A 22,143-nucleotide genomic window follows, 5' to 3' on the forward strand; every position below is an offset into this window, starting at 1 on the left:
CGTCACGCCTTTTAGCCCGTAGATCAAGTGTAGTTTCGGTTTCGGAACCCCACAACCAATCAATCAGTCATATCGTTACGACCATATGTTGTGACGGTTGTTGACGGTGGCAAGAAGCGAACTGGAGGGGGTCTTTCTGATTGCTTTTAGTTTTGTGATGAACATATAAAACAACTATAAAATAATAAAGGTTTCATAAGATGGCGGCGCTTAATAAAATAAAAATTCCCTCCTTGATTTGTCACTTGCATTGCTTGCATTGGTACTCTACTACGTAAAGCTCTCTATTCAACTCATGGAGGGAAGTCAGTTCGCCAGCGCCTCCAGCGTCAGTTCCCGCAGATTCTTCGCGGCAGGCGTTTCTCAGTTTCATCCGCGTAGTTGTTGACGCGGGCCACCCAAAATCCAGTCTAAGTTCACCGTTTAGTACCGAAAATCGTACCACGAAGGATAGAACAATGCCTGTCGACATATGGGCCTACGGATACGCGTTTGTCGTCGCACTGGGAGGTGTTATAGGCTACATGAAAGCTGGTGAGCCTCGCCAGATAAGCGAGCGCCCGTGTGCTAACAACTGCGGTGTTTTGCAGGTAGCGTCGCATCGCTGATGGCAGGTTTGATTTTCGGTGGACTGGCCTGTATAGGAGCCTACCAGACGTCGCACGACCCAAGCAACTACTGCTTATCTCTTGGCAAGTGCTATCCTTATCCTCGCAGAGGCTGCTGGTCCCAGCAGGAAAGTTCGCTGAACGACGGTCACCTGCTTTTACTTTTGCCTTGAGAGCATGTTCACCAAAAAAAAAAAAACCCGCCTGCACATTTTAAGGCTTCTGCGGCAACAATAAGATGCAGTCTCAGCAGATGAACTCTACACCTAAAATATGTAATAATCATTATAAAAAAGAAAAAAAAGGAAACGGGTACTACTATCTGGTTCACTAATTTCGTGCATTGCTGCAGAAGCTGGGAGACGTAAAAAGGGCACAGTCAACGTATTGCGTCGAAACAAAGTTCCTAACGCACCACCCAGAGAGATAAGCACCAGTTTGGTGGGATGGGAGCGCAGGCGCTGTGGGCGTGGTTTTCTGCGGAGAAACACTTCTGTCGGAGCATGTGACGTGACACTCGTGTGCTGGTGCCGCCGCGTCCACTCTCCTGATTGGCTGATTCTCGCTGTTTACCAACTCTGCACGAGACAGGCTTAAACAGAACATGGAACATTCTGCTTGGGACTCCAGTTCAAAACATCATACCTTTGTGCTTGCATTATTTGACACTTCATAGTGGAGTTTAGATATTGTATTAGTACACGTTTTAGAAGATCCAGGTCTTCCAGGTCTCCAAGGGCTGCAGAAGCAGTGTGCCCATACCAAGAGACCTGGAGGCCCAGAATAGGTCCTGCTATTCAGTTGGCACATGAGATAGTCCGGGGACAACACTAGCGCTGCACTACGTAGTTCGTTGGGCAGCTCCCGTTACAGTGTTGAGGTTGTCATTAGTTAGTAAAGATTTAGGGTGGTCAGATGGTAGCCGGAGCCATAAAGCAGGGCAACCGAGATGAGCCGTGGAATTGTGTGCGTGTACGGGGTGGCTGTAGATAGCTTGTTGATTGGGTCAACCTTGCACTTGAAGGTAATTCCTTGTGGCCAAGGGTACTACTGTGGAACATTAGTTGTCGTGTTGGGTCCTTTACCCTTGAGTCAAGGGGTTGACGGAAGGCATGCTGGAGCAGGTTGTTGGAGGACATTCCAGCATGGAAGAATTGCTCCCTGTTAGACGTAGCGTGGAAATTAAACATATATGCTGCAAAACATGGAATGCTGGCGATCTGTTTGCAGTGCCTTACATTGCAGCGATCACACAGCTGCACTGTATTCAAGAGCAGGTAAAATGAGCTGTGCATGAACACGAAAATACACTTCTCAGAATTCCAGTGGTCACTTCTGTCACTAACGCCAGCAGGTGGCGAGATTTGGACGAAGTACTTCTGGTGTACATGGGAAAGCTCAACTGTGTTACCCCAAGCACGACAGCAGTGTTGGCGCGGCTTATGAGACGATACCATTGTATTATGTGGTTTAATGCAATACTGGGGGTGATGCAGACTTGCACTTAATAAGCACTGCTGTAAATGTGGTTGGAGCACATGCTTTACAGATACCGACTGTTCTTGGCACACAAGAACCAGGCAACACGTGAAGTGGTTGAAGCTTTGCACATTGTAAGGAGAGATAAAATTTGCATAAGCTCATCTTAATGCAAGCCGCTTCCCACCGATGTTCCGGCTTTGTCTAGGGTGTTGTGCTCTCACAAATTTGTGGCAAAGTTTTCAGGTGGGGCGTTCTTGGCCGCATACAAGACCACAGATATATGGCTGCATTTCTGCCACCAGGTGCATCCCTTGTTCCAAGACCACATGCACACAGTCGCAGTGTGACACAAAAGAAGTCTGTTACCATGTGTTTGAAATCCACCCGCAATCTGTCTTCGCTGTTCTTCTCCACAGGTGTTGCAGGAGTGTTGGCTGGCCTGATGGGCTTCAGATTTGCAAAGTCATCAAAGATAATGCCCGCTGGACTGGTTGCTGCCTTGAGGTCAGTGTTGCTTGCACTCACACGCTGCTGCAATGTGCTGCATGCTGCAGGGCCACAGCTTTGCACTGGGGACTAACCTTGCCTTTTTTGTCAAACCCAAGCTGCCTTGACTAGAGAACATTTTCCATTGAGTTTTGCATGGTTCCCAAGATGTTTTAGTAAAAAACAGTTGCCCTATGTCCAAACCCACGGCCATTGCCAAAATCAAACTGGGCTAACGTGATTCACAAATGTTTATATGAAGCAAGGATAGAGAAAGGAGGGCTTGAGACATAAGTCAACAATGAAGATGGCAGGCAGGAACTGAACAAGCGCACTATTGGTTGCGTCATCTAAGCAGGGAAAAAAAAAAAGGCCTCCCAAAATAGTTACCCGTATCTATAAATCCACAATGTCCCTTGCACAAGCTGCCTGTTCGTATCAGAAACTTACTCCAATCATCTATACTGATCCGTTCAAGCGTCACATTTATTGAACTAAATTGACGATAGTGCATGTTATGTATCTATACAAGATGGCACTGCACTGATAAATTGTTGTGGTTGATTTTTAGCTCCTAAGTAAATCAAGCGTTACAGCAACGGTATAGAGTATCAGATCTCTTTTTTTATTAGAAGGAAAGTAGATACTAGGAATCTTGACGGTGATAGTGTGATCTAGGCATTCAAGTTAGGGGAAGCCTCATTCAGCTGAGAATTTCAGCTCTGCAGGGTGTACGTATGGGCAGCACTCATCCTGTGGTTTCCTCATGTCCATTCCTTTTTGTGCTGTAGCTATTTTAGCTTTACCTTCGCAACTAGTGTTGCATTTTGAAGTCATGGACAAATGAAATTCAGGCACGAAAATATGAACTGGAACACGCAGTTAAAAAAAAAAAAAAAAAAAAAAAACACTGTTCACGGAGGCCCAATAATGGTGCGCTATTGGTATATTCGGAAAGCCACATTTCCAAACAGTGTTACTGTAATTAAGTCACACGTTAATTTGACCTGAATGGGAAGGAATCGCAGTACTTGTATGTTTTGGTTCATATTTTTTTGACCGCGTTTCACTTGTCCATGACTGTACAAGCTTGCCTGCCTATAAGATCTTTTTGCTTCAGCATTTCTTGTGCTATCAATAAGAAAGTACACAAGGAAAAAAAAAAAACTAAGAGTAAGCTTCACTCTGCAAGTAAAATATGGCGGGGGGTGGGGGTGGCTTTTTTTGCTCTTGTCCTTTTAAAGATGATCGTCTTTCTTGAGCTACTTAAACGCAGAAATTTTGGTCTGTCTGTATGTCTGCGACTCGATTCACCCACCCGGCCAAAGTAAAACCGAAGCTGCGCAAGTCTTATACAGCTGAACTTCATTATAAAGAGGCATGGATGTAAGAGGCAATTTGGTATAAGAGAGACTACTCACCCGCATGGATGGCCACCCTATCTTTCCCATTAAATTGACCTCTTTTATAACAGACATCGGATGTAGAAGATGGTTTTAAAGGACAAGACATCCTTGAATTTCGGTCAATAATCTGCTTGTAACGGACATTTTAAATTTAGATGCGGGGCCAAAGCTGCGTCTGCTGTTGAATCAAAGGGGCCCACAGTCGCCATTTTTTACAACTTCAGCAAACACGCAGTGGTTCATACAGCTATGAAGCGATGACGAACAGCCCTGCCAATGGAAATGCAATGTACGGAAGTGGTTAAAGCTTACCGCCATGCAAAAAAGCGTGACCGCACATGCAGGCTTCTGCGCAAACCAAGGATACCGGGAGTGCGCAGTGGGCTCTCCAAATCACGTAGCTCCCAATCAAGAAGCATCCCAGATGTTGAGTCCTGCAAGCGTGATGAATAAATAGCCAGAGCACACAATGGAAGAAGCTGTGCACTCAGGCTATTCATCAGGCTTGTGAACTCGACATCTACGATTCACCTTCTGCAAGCAGTGAAAGAAGAGAAAGCTTGCAGAAGCGGTTGTAAAAAATAGTGTAAATACAGTCATGAGGCAACCAAAGATTCAGAACAATTTTATAAATTCTGGGGGCAAAACAGAAATTAGAATAAACCTTTTGCAACATGCTGTTTGAGCTTATTTAGTCGTATGGTGCCCACATTGAACTAGGGGTTGATCAGTTAGTGAAAACATAGTACTTTGCTTATAAGAGACCCCTCTAATAAGAGAAAGAAACTGTTCCCCAGTACGTGTTTCTTATAAAGGGGTTTGACTGTATACCCACAGCCAAATCTAAACGTCAAAGTCCGGTGTCAATGTTCATACTTGTCAACGTTGTTGAACAAGAACAGGACATTACACAAATATACGGCAGAAAATCAATACATAAGTGATATTTGCAGTGTTCCTGTATTAAAAAATTCATGGATGCTTGGTTTTTGCAATAGAAAATGAAATACTGTATCGACTGCAGAAAATTGTCGCCTGCTGTTGCAAGCGCTACTATAGCTCCTGGCGGCATTTAAGAAATCAAACGGTAAACGCAACGAGAGGTTCCACTAGATAGGTTCCACGTTCCGCTTGGAGCGCCCGTGAAGTATGGCAACGTGGTTCTATAAACGTTGTAGTAGGGTGCCTCGATTCACACGCGTCTCCGCCGTACAGCAGCGCTGGCATCAAGGCACCTGATTTGGAGCAGTGGAAGACGGTAAATATAAATTGACTTAAAAGCAAACCTTTAGCGTGTTACGTTAAAGCAAACATCTAGCGTGTTACGTTAAGAGGAACGAGACGCGAGCTGCAAAGAGAAGGGAGGCATTTACTTGCCAAGGGCGCCAGTCAGCTATTGTCTTTCGTCGACATTTGCAACAAAAGGACCAGATACGCGGCTAGTTTTGCCCGTTCATGACACGCAGCATGACCCAGCTAACCTTGCAATGTGCCTGTTGGGCTAACCTTTGTTTTTTCCCATTCCAGCATTGGCATGTGCTGCAGAATACTTTGCCGGGCATTTGCACCCTCATCCACACCAGAGGTGCCATTGCAAAAGGACTGATGCTGCCTTGCCAGTTCTTCGATGAAGTCATGATTGCATGGCTATGTTAGCTAAATTTTTTTGGAAGGCACAGACGTCTCTTTATTAGCATGCGTGCCAGGAGATTATACTTCTACTTAAAAATAAAATTTTCTTGTCTGTTTCTGTGTGTTTTGAAGTCTATTCAAGCTTTGAAGCTTGACCTGTCTGCCAGTCCATGTGGAAGTAAACAGGCCATAGCTTCACACTGAGTTCTTCGACATATAGAGTTGTGAAACTTGGCATTGGGCCCATGTATCAAAAAGTGACCCCTGACTTAGCGCTCTATAATGATCAGAGTATGTATTGTTCCTGCTATCTGCCAGCTGGAATTTGAAACGGCATACAACACACTGCCATGTTTGACACATTCATCAAACTGCCTGAAGATTGTCAAGTTAAAATGGCCTCTTCTACTGCTGAGCAAAGATTCATGTTTGAAAAATTTCGCCAGAGCTTCATTAGGCTGTTGCACATTGTTTCGCAAGCACATGCTGTGCTTATATGCATTCGGTAACCATTGCTGAAAGGGTGTGGGAATGGGGGCATAACATTCTGTGATGAAGTTTCGCAAGCGGTACGCAGTGATCAAGATCTGGCTTTACAGCTGTGGACTGATGTAAATGACACGCAGCTTTTATGAAGGTGATAGGGCGTACTCTTGTAACCAATACTGTGTGCCAAAGAATTCCCCTCGCAAAGAAAGGATGACTAGATGTGATAAATCATTTCTGTGCTCTCACGATATTTGTGGGGTCTGGAAGGACTAACAATTTCGGCTGCACTTTGGGCATTTTAAAGTAAATCACTTGCACACGACTCAGTTGGCAAAAAAAAAAAGGAAAAGAAAAGCCACTTTCTCTGGTTTTTGTAACCAGAACGAGTCATCAAAATTCCAGTTGGCAGCATGAGGCCAGAAAGCTCTCATCACAATTCCCCTATGGCCCCACTTTAGCGCTTTGAGGCCCAACCATGTCAAATGGAATGCACAGCTTGATGTACAAGCACGACTGTCGCGTCATCACGCTTGACATTAAAGTTGCCCAAAGTTAAGGTTTAATATACATACCCACATTGGCCAATTTGTGGATTGGCCAATGACGATGACAGCAGCTGTGAGACTTAAGCTCACGGTCAATTCACAACTCCCAGTTTGGCTGCAAGGGCAAGATACCAGCACACTGTTCTCACGTACCCACAAGGTAGATGGGCGAGTGATGATAGCAGCCAACACTCATGTCAACATGCCCACCCACACATGCTATCACTCACTTTATAGGAGATGGTTAGGTGCCCCTGTAAATTTGTGCTGCTTTTGTAGAGAAAGCTACGCTATGCTACCTTGGGCGCTCTTCACGGGGTGACCAGTTTTGACCTTGAGAGTTAGAGGTCAAGCCGCACTTCCTTCCACAAACACTCGGCACGGAGCAGCGGCCCGATGGCAGGGAGAGAGAGGCTTATGCTTGGATGAAACCAGCGCAAACTTAAAGACAAAGGAGGGGGAATGCAAGGACATCTGCTGGTCTAAAAACTAAAGTTTAACACCAAGAAAGGTGAATATAAACATTTAACACAAAACAATAAAAAACACTGCACATGAGTAAAACAAGTTTACAAAAGCCACGGTGATAGGGCAACTAATAGACACCGGCTACAGTCAAGGCCCACGCAGATATGCAATCTCTTTGGGATGAAGACGCGCTTGCTTGGCTGACACACTTGTATATCTTTCTGCTATGTGGAATGGTTCCATACTTTCGCAGGGTGCTTGTTCACTGTGCCTAAATAGAATGTCAGTGGCAGAAAAATTAGGTTTGCATCCGCGGCACTTTGTACAATGCGAAGAAAGATGGGATGATGGGGGGTCCTTTAATGACAAGTCATGCTCCCTCAAACACACGTTGATACTTGTGGTCCACTCTCTTTGTTCAAATTCGCCCTAGTTTCATCCAAGAATATGTCTTTTCAACTAGCCCAGCTTGCAACCCTTCTGGCGAGAGATGGGAGAGGAGGGAACGGAGACATGTGTGCGACCTGCGTTGCCACCTGGCGGGGCTCCCAGCACGGAGCAGCGGCCCGATGGCAGGGAGAGATAGGCGAGGAGGGAACTGCGATGTGCGCGGAACCCGTGTTGCCACCTGGCAGAGAAGGAAGGCGAGGAGTCCGCCTCTGCAGCAATAAACGCGCCACGAAGGAAGGCCAGAAGGCCACGTGCGGCGCAGAGCCGTGTGCAATGGAGGAAGACGAACATCCAGCTGTGGTCGTTCGTACAGTGGCGAGGCTTAAAAAACACCCGAGGCGAAAAAAGATGATGAATAAGCAATGTATTCATTGCAAACGTGTCTATTTATCACTACGAAACCACACCTCGGCCTCACCTCAACAGTGGGCCTGGCCAGGGCAGTGAAGCTTTTGTTATCAACTAGGGTTAACCAAAGCTAAACCACAGCAATTTTTTAATAGAGCATCTGCTGCCTCTTACATTCTTCAGTTATAACCACCCACGCATGTACAGAAACTTGCACGTGAGCTCAATGCTAACACGGCTGCAAATATTAAGTTAGCAGCATCTTAAACAATCCAAGGTAACCTGCATTAGTTGCATACTGTAATGGACTTCGAGGTCCACCGGCTGCCAAGCCGTCGAGAGAGAGCGGAGAGCGCACGTCTGATGAGAATGAGGGCTTTAATGGAACCAAGAAGAAGAAGTGGAGCGAGCCGACGTAGCCACGAGAGAATGCAGCTCGTGAAAAGCAGCATGAAATGATGATGATAAGTGTCTTCTGCTAGGAGCGAGGAAGTCGCAACAGTCTCCCCCGCCGACAGATGACGCTAGGTGGCTTCAGAACGGTAAAGTCGGGGTTCGGGGCGCTTGAGTGGAGTGCCGCAAGAAAAAACGTAGGTTGTTGGACCTGAAGACTCTGTCCCTGCGGCCGATCTCGATTCTTCCGTTCATGTCAAGGTCTAAACATGTCTTGGAAGAGCTTTTCCGAGTAGCGTGCTATCCTTCAATAAGTCCGCATTTTTGGGGGACGTTCCAGGTGAACTTTCCGAGCTTCGTTCCTCGTTCCAGAGCGCTTTCTCCGCCATCGGTGTTTATACCGCCTAATCTGCTGCTTCTTACAATTTGTCCAGGGTGTTTTGCTAGCCAGAGGGGATTTGTAACGATAGGAAAAGGAACGCTTTCTAAAGCAGAGAAATTTGCTGTAGACGGAAAACTTTTCTTGTACGTGTCGGACCTTCTGTGAGGGTAAGATTTTGCTGCCTTTTCTTTGTGTTTTCCTCCCTGAAAATCTTCGTGTCTTCACTTCCGCTGTGTTCCGTGTGTGCAGCGCGACAGTTTTCCCTTGATGCCTCACTTTGGGCTCGGCATGACGTCTTCTGCGTCGTTCTTTTTGGCGCTTGCGTCTCTTCGACTCGTTTCGCATTTCAGACGTTCGCTCACGAAGATTTGTAGTTCCCTTTGCCTCCTCAATGTAGTGCAGGATGTTCTGGAGCTTGAACGAAAGCGTGTTGAAGCGCTGGTTCCGAAGACGGCTCAGCGATTTTAAGGTTCCACGAGGCGAGTAGTGGGATTTTTTCTGTGAAGTCACTCTATGGTCGAATGTGGGAATGACAGCAGTGTCGTTGCTCGCCGGTTTGCAAATGTTCATGGAAGCTTCGCGGGAGATTTCATTCTTGTGCATCCTGTTCAATTCGTTAGTGGGCTCTACTTCAATGAGGGGACCGTTCATACAGGTGGAGTCTTGCGGTAGTCGGGCTGTCGTTGGTTGCCAGTCTACCACAGATTGAAGCTGGTGGTTCAAAGTAGCCGTTAGAACTACAGGACTCGAAGCAGCTCCAAAAGGCATCCGAGTTATGTTCCGTGCATCTAAGTCTTGTAGTGGATGGTCTTCTTGTGGGGATGTGCGCTTGCCCGTTGGTATTGGAAGAACGGTCACCGGGCGTAGCGTCGAAGATAGGCAATCCTGTATCTTAAAACGTAGGCTAGCCGTCAAGGTGACAACCTTGTCGATGTACTGCCCGGCGTCTAACGTCTCACTCTCGAGCAAGTCGTCTGGTGTCTCCTCAAAAACCGCATCATCCACTGTCTCAATCTGTGCGTACAATGCGCCGATTCGCTCAAGAAGCACCCTCACTGCAGATGGTGTCGCCTCTCCATGTCCTCTTATGTGGCCTTCCGCTTCTGCTAGAAGGCCATCCAGTTGCGCCCGTAGTCTGAGGCGTCGTCGAAGTTGCCGCTCCATTCGGTCGCACGCAGCTGGGAACTCTCGCCAAGATCGCAGGCGCCGCGTCGTTTCCTCTGCTTTCGCGGCTCCGTGCGTCGATGGGCTTGGCGTCGTCTAGAAATCCCGGGTTCTCGGCACCATGTGATGGACCTCGAGGTCCACCGGCTGCCAAGCCGTCGAGAGAGAGCGGAGAGCGCACGTCTGATGAGAATGAGGGCTTTAATGGAACCAAGAAGAAGAAGTGGAGCGAGCCGACGTAGCCACGAGAGAATGCAGCTCGTGAAAAGCAGCATGAAATGATGATGATAAGTGTCTTCTGCTAGGAGCGAGGAAGTCACAACACATACCATAGACTGTAGGGCAGGCATCGTTTTGCCAAGTGCAATGTCCCCCTTTAACCTGAATTTGTGTGGACGCATGCATTAATGTAGCAGCAAACAGCTGTGTTCTTTACAAGGCTCCAGTCCAAAGGCTCGAACAACACTATGCCAAAGATGCAGTGTACTACTTGTACAATCTCTGGGCTGGCTGCACGCTGCCTGTTGAATGCCGGCAAGAGTGAACTGGACGCCAGCCTTTATTATGCCCGCTACCATCATGGAAACACTCACAGCTGCCGCAACAATCACTAGCAAGGCAACAGCCATTCTGTTGCTTCCCAAGTTGCTAAAAAGGAACGCACACATAGAAAAACAACGAATATATTTGTACAAAAAATAAAAGCCGGTTCCATAGAGCGATGCTTTCCAGGTTACAAAACGAACGTCGTCAAGGAGAGGGATGCTTGCGAACGTGCACCAGTCTGACTAGAGATTCGTCACACACCACACTGCAGGGCTGGGTCACAGGCGCTGAGCTTCCTTGGTGGTGAGGGGAAGCTGCCGCTGCCGCTTGGCAAGTTTCTTGCTGTGCGCATGCAGGAACACTCCCAGCATCACCATCGCACCTGACCAGACGTACCTGTCACAGGCAGGGTGCAAACAGAGGCCCCCAAATTGACAAGGGCTCCATTGCTGTTACAGGGGCGATTGCAAACTGCTGTTGGCAAACAAAAGGCGTCAGCCCCCAATGCGACCGATTTCACCAGTTTTGCAGTTTTCATCGCGAATCTCCAACCAGTGCCCTCAGATTTTGATTTTTACAACCAATGTGGTCTCTTTCACAATAGTGTCCAAAGCTGCATGTGGCTGCGAACGTTTTAACAGGTGACACAATCAAGTACCAGTCATATGGAAGCAGCTTGCTGCAGTCATGCAAGGGGTAATTATGGCAGCAAGTGGATGAGTGAAATGTAACATGCAGCAATCAATGTGGGTCTGCATGTTTCGTGCCTACTGCCACACTGAAGTTTCTTCTATAGGAAATATTAGTAGCAACTAAAGTATAAACATGTATAAGTGAACTGAACTGTGTAGTCACTCGCAGCAAGCTGCAAGATGAAGTGCCTAAAAGGTGGCGCAATGGGACGGAGGAATACTCACTGAAATGCAAAGGGCTTAGCGAAGAGCATAAAGGAGAGGATGATGGAGACGGCCTTGCGGCATGTGGTTATGACTACTGTAACAAAGGCATCGGAGATGCTGATGAGGGTCAGGACCATCTGGACGCCCAGGTAGCCGAGCAGGGCGAAGACAGAGCCATAGCCGTATGTCTCCCATGGGTGCTGCACCGAGACATATGACGACACTGTGGTAAGTTCGTGGGATAAATTTAGCTGATAGCATTTTTACCCACTACGTCCTGCATGTGCATGGACAAGAAGTTGATACTAGCCACGAAATGGGAGAAAGCTCAAAGCCAACATGGCACAAAAATGCATTGCAAACCAGAGCAAGTCGTTAGCAAATGGTGCAAAGGCCACAAGCCGCACACAGTGTTTTCTGTTTTGATGTCAATTACAGATGAACTAACTGGCTTTAGATTGTGCTAAGTGGTCAAATAATAGATTACATCAGTTAAGCGGCACAATGACACCCACAAGTAAGACTTCAATGAAATGTGTCCTTTTGATTTCTTTAACATGTGCTCATTTTCATTAGTATTTTCTATATGCGAGAGTCTAGATTAATATACCAGCACTGAGATAGCTAGGAACATCAAAGCAAGTTGCTTGGATTAAAAAAAAAAATCTTGTTCTTGCAGGGTTCAAGTGCAGCTTAATCTGAATGACTGATCATGAGGTTTAACGTGCTGACGCTACACAGACGATGAGGTGTGCCATACTGGAGTGCCCTGGATTAGTAATTTTGACCACCTGGGGATCTTTAACCTGCGCTGAAGTTTCGAACATCACGAGGTCGCGGGTTCGATTCCCGGCCGCGGCGGCCGTTTTTCTGATGGAGGCGAAAAGCAAAAACGCCCGTGTGTACGAGATTTCGGCGCACGTTAAGGATCCCCAGGTGGTCAAAATTAATCCGGAGCCCTCCACTACGGCGCGCCTCATCGCCTGAGCTGCGTCGGCGCGTTAAACGCTACAATCAATCAATCAATCAATCAATCAATCAATCAATCAATCAATCAATCAATCAGTTTCGAACATGTGCATTTCCGTTTTTTGCCTCCATCAGAAAAGCGGCTGCCACGCCACTCAACCTACACTACAGGCGCAAATTCAACTTTGGTTGGGACATTGACTACACTGTTTTGTCATTACATATTTTTACATTTTTACGTTTCTTTGCTTTGTTTTTTCAGGGCACCATGCTGAATCACGCTGTTCGTGGGCACATATCAAAAAAAAAAAAAAAAAAAAAAAAGACGAACTAGAAAACCAAATGAGACCACTACAGCGGGAACACCGAGAGCAGTTGAAATATTTGAAACCGTTCGGGATAAAAAAAACCCGTAGAGGGGGTCGGAGCCTGTGGATACTCGTTACGCACCGGCTTACAAAGTGTAGTGTAGCAGGGGAAAGTTGCACAAGGCTGTGCCAGAGGAGCCCACCTGTGCGCAGAATCTGACAGCAGGCAACAGCTGCTGCGTCCCTGCCAACAGGACAGCCAGGAGCAGAGCGCCGATCGAGTAGGAGAACAGCATCTGACGTGGCAAGACCGGATGCAAGGTGCTCGGAACACAGCACAGGGCGACAGCAAGCCGCGTCAACATTAAAGGGCCCATGAAGACAGAATACAACTTTGTTTAATTTGCGAGAACTGGCCCTTTGTGCCCCACTCGGTTCCATTCCGGCTGCAAAATATGATTTCTTAACCGAAAAAATTGCAAGAAATATTGAAAAGCTTTCGAATTTCCCGCTACAGTGATGTAACGTGGGCCAGCACTAAGGCACCGTTATCAGTGTGTTAACTGAACTTTAGCATTGAAGCGATATGATCAAACGAACTACAGGTTTTCCCGCTCAGTTCATTCCAAGTGCCACCTAATTTATTCCATGTGCCGGCGAGTTTAATGCAAGTGCCAACGAATTTAATCCGGTCGCCAACCAAATTAATCCAGCTGTCAGAAAATTGTTCAGGAGCGTTTTTGTGCGAAATTAGGCGCAGCTTTGCAGACTTTGTTGAGTGAGGTGTGGTGAAAACGTGGCGTTTCTTGACCCATGATGTGCAAAATATGTTATGTGCACAGCCTAATGGACATTTACAAACACGTGCAGGCCAAGAGAGCAGACTGTTTTTTGATCCGTTGGTGCCATGTGCTGTGAGCTGATCGCCTCGAAAGCACCGTCGATAACTCACGTCAGAAATATCGTCTGCTCGTCACGTAACAATGCCTTCAGAAGTTCCTTTTATAAAAACACATTACTTTGATGCCCTTTTCATTCTGATTTTCAGTCAATGAATGCTTTTCTGTAGGGTTAAGTATTATTTCCAAATTATAATATTGTCTGCTCAAGTCAGAAATATCGCCTACTTGCGTCAGAAGTAGTGTTGCTGGCGCAACAATACGTGAGCAGACAATACTTCTGAAGATCTCGCAGACGATCAGCACACGGCACCAATTCATCAAATAAGACCGCTCTCCTGATCTGCGCATGTTAGTGAATGTCCATTAAGCTGTGCGCATAACATTTTCCACATCGTGGGTCAAGAAACACCACATTTTCACCACACCACACTCAACAAAGTCCGCATGAATATATAGGAGAGGAAACGCCCATTGCGGCCGGCACGCTCAAGCGACCAGATAATGTCACAATGATAACTACGGCGACCTACGGAGCTCCGCAGCCGCAGCGGCGAACAATTTGACAGCGGCACCTGGTTGAATGTATTAAAAGCAATACTGTTGTTTGCAGCATTCGCCACAAGGCGTGAATTGCTATGCGCTCGAGCTGCTGCGCAACGCGGGGACGGAATAAGCGTTTATCTCGGGCATAGCGCGCACGCGTGCGTCATAAATTGGCCGGTGCACTCAACTTGTTTAGGAAAGTAGGGTTGTGCTTCTTCACCGGTGATTTTTCATTCTTGTACCATTCCTTTTGTTAGTGTTTGCTAACCCCTACTCAATGTTCAAACTTACGCTTGCTGTTTATTTTGAGTAACTGTGCTGAGATCTTTGAGCTGTTTTGTAACCCCCCCTATGTAATGCCTGCAAGGGCCTTTAGGGTATTTGAATTAAAAAAAAAAACTCGCTTCGAGCGCATCACACGCGAGAAGGCCGTGCGTTTACAGGTTTTACATTTCTTTGCGTTTACAGGTTTGTATTTTGGGCTTGGTGCTTGTGCAAGATTGCTTACGCCCCTTTTATTTGCTCGCACCAGCCGGTTTAAATTTGACAGAAAATTAATCGCGAAGGCGGGCTCTTCAGCCAACGGAAGCGCAGAAGAGTGCACACACTCTCGCTTCGGCCACGGAATGTTTCGGCGGCCCGGCGAAATGCCGACGCGATGCCGCGGCAGGGTTGGACTGGGCGAGCGCCAACAGAACGCGCGCCGGCTGTGGCGATGACCGCGCACTTCCTTTTGCTTGCCGCCAGATGCCGGAAACTTGATGTTCGCCAAGTGCTTGTGACATTATCAGGCTGCCCCAGGAAGCTCAGTTTCCCCTCCTATTTCATTCTTGCTCCGTGGCTGCGCCTAATTTCACACAAAACACTCCTGAACAACATTCTGACAGCTGAATTAATTTGGTTGGCACTTGGATTGAATTTGCTGGCGTCTGGATTAAATTTGGCGGCGTCTAGATTAAATTGTGTGGCGATTAGATTAAATTGAGCAGGAAAACCTGTAGTAACCCCACTATAATCGCCCAGTAATGTTTCTTGTCAGTGGCTTAGGTCATTGGCTGCCAATAGCACAAACAAGATTCTGTGACGACAGAGATATTGCCGGGAAGTGGCCAGAAAGTCGCAACTGCTTCATCTTTTTTTCTTGTCTTCATTATTTGATTGAAATTCATTGCAAAGTTAGTGTCATTGTTATTGGGACAAGGCAGTCTTTTTACAGAACTACACTTTTATATTTCGTCTTCACGCCCCCTTAAAGAGACATGAATACAAAAACAGTGTTTAGACGCTAAACACTGCTTTTAAAAGTTTCCAAGTGCTCCGAACATAGCTTCTAAAAGACACGGCCAAAGAGGGGACAGTTGCAGGCAAAGAAGACACTGATAAGTCTACACAACAATGAATGCGTTTCCCCTTGTTTGAGAGCGACTTCTGAAAAAGTTTTGCTGCAGAAGTTCAGGTTGCTTTGGTGGTTGTACACTGCAGTCTGGTCTGGTTTAACTCACCTGTAGGTATCAAAAGACAGCTCCAACAACATGCTGTAAAAATGCTATTTTTGTAGGCATGTTTTAGGGGCAGGCAGACTATACTCGCAACAGAATACGCAACTTCGGCAGGATTAATTATTGAATATTCAAACATTGACTTCTTAATTACCGCTTTCAGGGAAAATGTTAATGTAACACCAAAAACTGCTTCAATTAAATAGAAATTTCCATATCTGGCTTGCAGTCAGACACATGCGTCTTGGAAGCAGGCCCTAAAATAGATTAGTGTCCTACGTAACGTTACGCGTGTACCACAAGTTGCAAAATATGATGTAGAATGTCATTGTATTGAGGGCCAACTGCAGGGATGCATACCTCTATTGACCAGCCAGATTTGGATTATTTCTAATTGGGAGGGGTAGCTTTTGTTGTTACCTATCTGCATTTAACTAATAAAAACGTGTCCATGAACCAGTTAATGAAAAGTTGATTTCCTAACTTTTGGTAGTTAACCATCTTAAATTCACACGTCTAAAACGATGTCTGCCTGGCCCTAAATAATACCAACAAAAAAAGCTTCCGGGATAGCTTCAGCAAAAAAGTTTTGACATTTAAGGCTTGCTGCTGCTTGAACATTTCCGCCAATGAAACGGCCATCACACTGAAATGTCAGGAAAGGAAGCTTATCCGAGCACGACAGTCACATGTTTTCCCCCACTTACAATTTCCGAGTTGGGAGTATGGTAGATGGCCATGGCTTTTTCCTGCACGTTGCCAACCACGGCATCAAAGAGAAGTGCCGTTGCTATCAGCACCACCCCTGCAGTGCAAACAGTCACGCTATTTCAAATTATGTTAAATGGTTGTTACGTTGTGCTTTGAAGTCACGCTTCTAAAAATTAAAAGCTCTTCGGTCCATACTCTTTGAAACCGTCGCATTTTTAATTACGAGGAAGGGAACACAACGAAAAGACATTTGATCGATTGATTGATTGATTGTAGGGTTTAAACGCGCCGACGCAGCGCAGGCGATGAGGCGCGCCGTAGTGGAGGGCCCTGGATTAATTTTGACCACCTGGGGATCTTTAACATGCGCCGAAATCTCGTACACACAGGCGTTTTTGCTTTTCGCCTCCATCAAAAAAGCGGCCGCGGCGGCCGGGAATCGAACCTGCAACCTCGTGCTCAGCAGCGCAACGCCTTGGCCACTGAGCCACCGCGGCGGGTGCGAAAAGACATTTGACATAAGACGACAGTGCACAAACCTGCTGCTGCAACAACATTTACACCATCGTTGCTATAAGTGTGATTTTTTCTTCATTTTTTGGGGGGAGTGATAATCACTGGACATCACCTTGGAGGGGCGTACACTATGACCTGTCTTTCTCATTATAAGCAAGTGTTGCCACAATAATGGCGAACACTGGAGTTTTTTCTTTCTTCTTTTTCTTCTTTTGCCAATCTTCGCCAACTTCTCAAGTGGGTATGCTTAGCTTGCAAATGTGCGCCGATGATGCTATGCGGTCGCCGCGAGGCATGCACACATGAGCACACAGCATTCTCTTAGCTTTTTTAACTGCTGGGCGGTTGCTGCTGCAATCTTGGCCAATCTCCCCAAGTGGATATGCTTGGCTTGACAAACATGCGCAGGGGATGCTGGATGGTCACTGTGAGGCCCGTTCTCGCGTGTGCACACTCTGCAATTTCTTGGTATTTTTAACACGAAAAATTACGATTTGCTAAAGGGCTCTGCTCTTAACTCCCATTCACTTACGTACCTACAGGTACATAGTTGGCGCATCAGTGTCTGGTAGCAACTGGCTTTTCAGAGTTGTTCTTTTAACAACAGGGCTGTTTAAGATCTTAATTGCGCCGTTCATACGCAGGAAAAAAAAAAAAAAAGAAAATGCCGAGCACATGTACCCACGTGGGGGATTGGCCAGGAATAGGGCATAAGGAGGACTAATGTGAGGCTACACAAAAATGTAAATTAGAAACTTAAGCATTTGAATGAAGCGCATACAATCACAATCCAGGCTTGTGCATCGGCTTCCGCCACATGAGGGGCTTGCTAAAAGAGAAGAGTACCCACTTGGGGGATTGGCCACGAATGGGATGTAAGGTGGATTAATGCGGCCACTACACAAAAGTGTAAATAAGAAACTCAGGCATTTTAATGAGAAGAATAAAAGAGAATGTGCCAGTCAGCGTTTGAGCAAACAGCGTCACCGTCAAAACGACTGTCGTCTGTTCCTGGCATCACTAGGGGCAACCACATGCGCTCGTAAAACTCGGATCCGCCGTGGCGGCGGCGGCAGAACCCTCTCCGACTCTGTGCCCCACACATGGGGGTGGGGAAATTAAAGAGGATCTGGATTCCTGAAGAAAAGGCGGCTTATCAGGAAGCGCTCCCCACTGCCAGGCGAGAATGCAATCGCCCAGAAGAACAAGTAGTAGTAGTAGTATTGCAGGTTTTCAACAGCGAGGGAGCGCTCAACGAAGGCTTTGCGGTGGCGGACGAAGTGTGCGAAGACGAAAGTGGGCACTGTACAAATAAAGCACTTTGCATTTGATTTGGTCTTCTGCTGACGAGCAACATATATACACACAGGGTAAATGGTTCTGAGTGACTTAAATGGCACTCCTCAAGTTTAGCTTAGTGAGACGACCACCGCTCTGCTGTGACATCAGGCTTGCACTGTTGTGCAATCTGGCTTTGCTTTTTTCTTGTACCTACAACTGCAGCAGTTTCAAGCAGTGAACACTGACTAGCTCCACTCCTTTTCTGTGCACAACTCCACCTGTTTTGCACAGGCTTTGGTAGCAATAACAGTATACAGGTGCACACGCTACACATTTTGTATCCAATTCAACAAGGCAGCTGAACTGTACATGATGGGCTTGGGTTCAATCACAGCAATGCAGATGTGTGTGATGTACCCCTATGTCACAAAGATGTGTGAGTAACACGCACAGCACATGCACTGGTGAGCTCCACATTTTACGTTCAGCCAAGATCTCACAACTGCTATTTTTTACGTAACAGAAAGAGCAGTTGCATACTTGCCTGTAACAGAGAATGACGGTGACACCTTGCTGTCGGTTAAGATGAAAGCGGCGAGTCCAAAGCTCATTAGCACGGCGGCTGCGAAGTCAAGACGGTTGTACTGTTTTCCTGAAAACAATTAGTTCACAGCATTTCGATCTACTGCATGGCAACCTAGAACAACTACAAGTTAATCGTGCGAATAAGCTGGCCAGCGCAAAAACCAAATGCTGGCCAGGTAACATAAATATGCAGAGTTAAAATACCAGGGTGAGATGCACAGCTCACTCAGAGGCGGTTTAAACACAACAGAGCACCAAACTTCAAGATTCATGCATGGAATACAGTTTTACATTTGATTGTTCAGCAAAACTGGATTTCTTCATTTATAGTTTTTTTCCCTCTCTGTTTCACTCTTCTTTTAGCATAGCACAGTACCGTTGGGGCATAAATGCAGGTTTGATTACAATAGGAGGAGGTGCAACTACAGAGTAGGTGCGAAAGGGCGCTGCTCACTTCACTTCTGTACGCTTGCCATGTGGGACCGAAACTGTCCTCTAAATTCCCTCTTGATTTATCCTGCCCTATATAGGGGGAAAGTTTCAATGACCTTAGGATGGTTTGGTGCCTAGCGTTCCTTACTGAAGGTGGCTATGACTTTACTAAGCACAATTTTTTCCTTTCTCATTTAAAATATTTAGAGAAAGCAAAACTGAGCAATGCGACTTCAAATGAGAACAGGTATTTCGAGACATGTTAGTAGCAGCAAGCGGAATACATTGTGGTGAAAGCTTCCGATTGTCTATAGATTCTCATCTACGAGTGGTGAAATGGCCCAAGCGGCAAGCCACTGCCCCATTTAAAGGTCCACTGCAACACTGCCAATAAATGCCTTTGCTTTGTGCCTAGAAGCACTCTACAGCTGTCGCTAACAGCACTGCACAATTTGCTCGTTGCAGGGCCTACCTCCTCTTTAACTTCGTTTCTAAGTGGCTACTGAACTTGTTTATTGCTGCAAGTGAAAGGCAGTAGGCCAATGGCCACAATATGGCGTGAGTGATGTAACAATGCCAAGATCAAGAGAGAGAGAGGGCAACTTTCCGAGTAATATTTAGCTCTTGGTCACCCAATTTAACAACTGGCAGCGTTTGTCAAAAGTGTTACAGGGGACCTTTAACTATGGCTGAAAAAGGGACAGGGCATCCACTGACTGGTAAAAAAAATTCGGGGTGCAGTGTGGGCACACGATCGAATACTTTACTAGCCTTCAGAATATCTTTTGCTGTTCTTAAAACCTGATGATTGCAAGGTGCAGATGCCTCAAATTAATTGGTGCATATTCCTTGGGACATAGGCAATTATCAGTACGGTTATTTGATGACAGGGCCACAATCCCTGGCCTCGTCCAGCTGTTCCCCTCTTCCTTAGGAAACCGAAAAGTACGGCATTTTGAAACCATGAAGAAGTAAGGAGGCTGACCCTTTCGCGCCTACTTTCGGTGCTTGCACCGTACGCCACTGGGGCAGCACCAGTGGCCCCAGCTGAAATAAGAGAAAGAGCATGGCAAGCAAAGCACCGAGCTCGGTCGATTACCTTGGATGAGCACGCCACCCACCAGCACCGGGATTAGTTTGCAGCACTTAAATATAACCTGGGTCGGGTAGTTTAGGTAACCCAGGGATGCGTTAGAGAAGCCCACGGTGCCCACCGTCAGCACCGAGAGTAGGACGTGCGTTCGCAAAGGCGCTCTGAAAACGGCCAAGGGAATGAGAGAGCTCCGTGAATTACTGAGACGCACGCGACGCGCGGCAGACAGCGACTCACGTGCGGCCGCTCTGACGCCGCATCTTGCGCTCGACGAACGCGAAGACGCTGCACAGGCTGAACTGGATGAGCGTCAGGTAGAAGCCGTACGCTCTGAACCCGTCCAGGCGAAATATCAGCTCCTGGAATGGTAAAGTAACGACCGTCTCTTGCGAATTCCTGCCTCAAGTTTATGTCAAGACAGCTCACCTGAACGTAGCCGTAGAAGAGAAATACGACCATCACGCCTGTTGTGCAAATGGAAAACTGAGCGGCCGTGGAGAACAAACCTAAACCTAAGCAGCACAGTATGACGCGGTCCTCCGTTTTGCGGGCCGCAGTAGTCGTTACAGGCACAGTTTTACCATTTGTCGCCGACATTGTGCTTCGATAAGAGTCCTCCCACCCTCTAATCATCGCCTCCTGCTCTAATATACACGCGCACAAGCCTCTCATACACTGCTTTCGTACGTGGCCACGAAAGCGGCACCGCGGCACGCCTACCACGCCAAACACCCAAGGTAAATATTAATGGTAGCGAAGCTTCGGGCGAAAAGCGGTTCAGAATCTATTGCCAGCGACATCAGCTGGGCCGTGGGCTTTTTTTGTTTGGTACTGACTACAGTGAACTAGAATGTCTTGATCCAGTGGCGCGAACGGGAGCGCTTTGCAGCGTTCGGGCTGAAGCAAAGCGCGTCTACCGCCGCCAGGGGCGCCACTGCGCCTTCGAAAACGGTACCGCGGTTGCACGGGCCGTTCCTTGGGGCGCTCGCCAGCTATTGCCGCTGCCGTTTTTTACTGTGGTACAGTAATTAACCTTTATGGAAGAAAGATGCTCACTTTTGTTGTCCCTGTACTTTTCTAAGAACGTTTTGTTGCTTATCAGACCCGTTTGAGCCATCGGGCAACGGCTACAAACAAATCGTCTGCTAGCGGCGCAGACGATACGAGCGGATGTGCGATACGTTGGCGGCGCGCGGTCGGACAAACTCTCCGTCTGTTTATGGCTGAGGCCGGCCTTTCATTTTCTGCGTGTTTTACGTTTCCGTGATGTTCCACAGAAGCAAGAGGTATACAATCGTCAGGAATATAGTTATTGCGAGTGCTGTCGAATAGAGGTTGGCCAGGCCGGGTACGCGATGTCAAAACGAAGGACGGACACCTATTGCTTTGCTCCGGGTTGTCACAGTGGTTACCCTGCAGGTGCTCCCAAGGCGTCTTTGTTCGCCGCTCCTTTGGACGATGAACTGTGCAAAAAGTGGGGCAAAATTTGGGAAGACTGGACAAACTCTTGACCATATCTTCAGCCGTTGGTGAGCGCCACTTTGAGCCCGAGTGCTTATTGCGTGATTACATCCACGTAATAAACGGCTGTAAAGTGCGACTTGTACGCGGGAAGCTGTCACTGGCTCCAGGTGCTGTACCTACCATCCTGCCTGACTGTGCTTCGAATTCTGCGCGGAGCATGCACGCGGAAGCCGCAAAGGAAAAGGCGGACAAGAGTTTCAGTTTCGGCAGCCAGCAAGCAAGCTGAAGAGCCGAAAAAGATGAGGTGCACCAGCCACCCCTAGCAAAAATTCTGATAGAAACTTGTATTAGTCTTATACATTTTTGTATTAGGTGTATAAGACATGTATTAGTCTTATACAAACTTGTATCAGTTTTATAAGTTTCATATACAAGTTGTATTAGTCTAATACAAATACACCTATTAGTTTGTATTAGTTTACAAATACTAATAGATCTGATAGACCCGAGTATAATACGAACTAATAGAGACGTATTGGTTT

The 22,143-nt window shown here is 46.9% G+C and overlaps 2 protein-coding genes across 4 annotated transcripts; one reads left to right on the top strand and one right to left on the bottom strand.

Annotated features, from left to right (window-relative positions):
* The first annotated feature begins 315 nt into the window (after positions 1–315).
* LOC144152067 (transmembrane protein 14C-like) lies at positions 316–5,730 on the top strand. The gene is made up of 4 exons (XM_077683271.1): positions 316–534; positions 591–692; positions 2,507–2,594; positions 5,510–5,730. The coding sequence occupies exons 1-4, from the start codon at positions 459–461 to the stop codon at positions 5,586–5,588; spliced, it is 345 nt and encodes a 114-aa protein (XP_077539397.1). The 5' UTR covers positions 316–458; the 3' UTR covers positions 5,589–5,730.
* A 4,790-nt stretch (positions 5,731–10,520) lies between these two features.
* Positions 10,521–20,885, bottom strand: Papst2 (adenosine 3'-phospho 5'-phosphosulfate transporter 2). Of its 3 annotated transcripts, none has more exons than XM_077685244.1 (8): positions 20,564–20,885; positions 20,375–20,496; positions 20,144–20,298; positions 18,572–18,649; positions 16,227–16,324; positions 12,779–12,871; positions 11,317–11,498; positions 10,521–10,795 (listed from the first exon to the last, which is right to left on the bottom strand). In XM_077685244.1, exons 1-8 carry the CDS (start codon positions 20,807–20,809, stop codon positions 10,678–10,680), a joined length of 1,092 nt encoding a protein of 363 aa, XP_077541370.1. In that variant the 5' UTR covers positions 20,810–20,885; the 3' UTR covers positions 10,521–10,677. The 3 variants fall into 3 exon arrangements, with proteins under 3 accessions (XP_077541370.1, XP_077541369.1, XP_077541371.1); XM_077685243.1 differs by having other exon boundaries at positions 18,572–18,679; XM_077685245.1 differs by lacking the exon at positions 12,779–12,871 and having other exon boundaries at positions 18,572–18,679.
* Between the last annotated feature and the right edge of the window lie 1,258 nt (positions 20,886–22,143).

Source organism: Haemaphysalis longicornis, unplaced genomic scaffold (assembly GCF_048455015.1).
Source record: "Haemaphysalis longicornis isolate Haplotype H1 unplaced genomic scaffold, Haemaphysalis longicornis Haplotype H1 scaffold_9, whole genome shotgun sequence".
NCBI classification, from domain to species: domain Eukaryota; kingdom Metazoa; phylum Arthropoda; class Arachnida; order Ixodida; family Ixodidae; genus Haemaphysalis; species Haemaphysalis longicornis.

What these genes read in the sequence shown, in the direction of transcription:
- LOC144152067 (XM_077683271.1), top strand. Translation starts at nt 459, where the DNA reads ATGCCTGTCGACATATGGGCCTACGGATACGCGTTTGTCGTCGCACTG. An exon ending in TATAGGCTACATGAAAGCTG is followed by an intron (nt 535 to 590) that starts GTGAGCCTCGCC and finishes GGTGTTTTGCAG; the next exon opens with GTAGCGTCGCATCGCTGATG. An exon ending in GGACTGGTTGCTGCCTTGAG is followed by an intron (nt 2,595 to 5,509) that starts GTCAGTGTTGCT and finishes TTCCCATTCCAG; the next exon opens with CATTGGCATGTGCTGCAGAA.
- Papst2 (XM_077685243.1), bottom strand. Translation starts at nt 20,809, where the DNA reads ATGAGAGGCTTGTGCGCGTGTATATTAGAGCAGGAGGCGATGATTAGA. An exon ending in ACCGTCATTCTCTGTTACAG is followed by an intron (nt 16,325 to 18,571) that starts GCAAGTATGCAA and finishes TTTGCACTGCAG; the next exon opens with GGGTGGTGCTGATAGCAACG. An exon ending in CTGTCAGATTCTGCGCACAG is followed by an intron (nt 11,499 to 12,778) that starts GTGGGCTCCTCT and finishes GTCTCGGTGCAG; the next exon opens with CACCCATGGGAGACATACGG.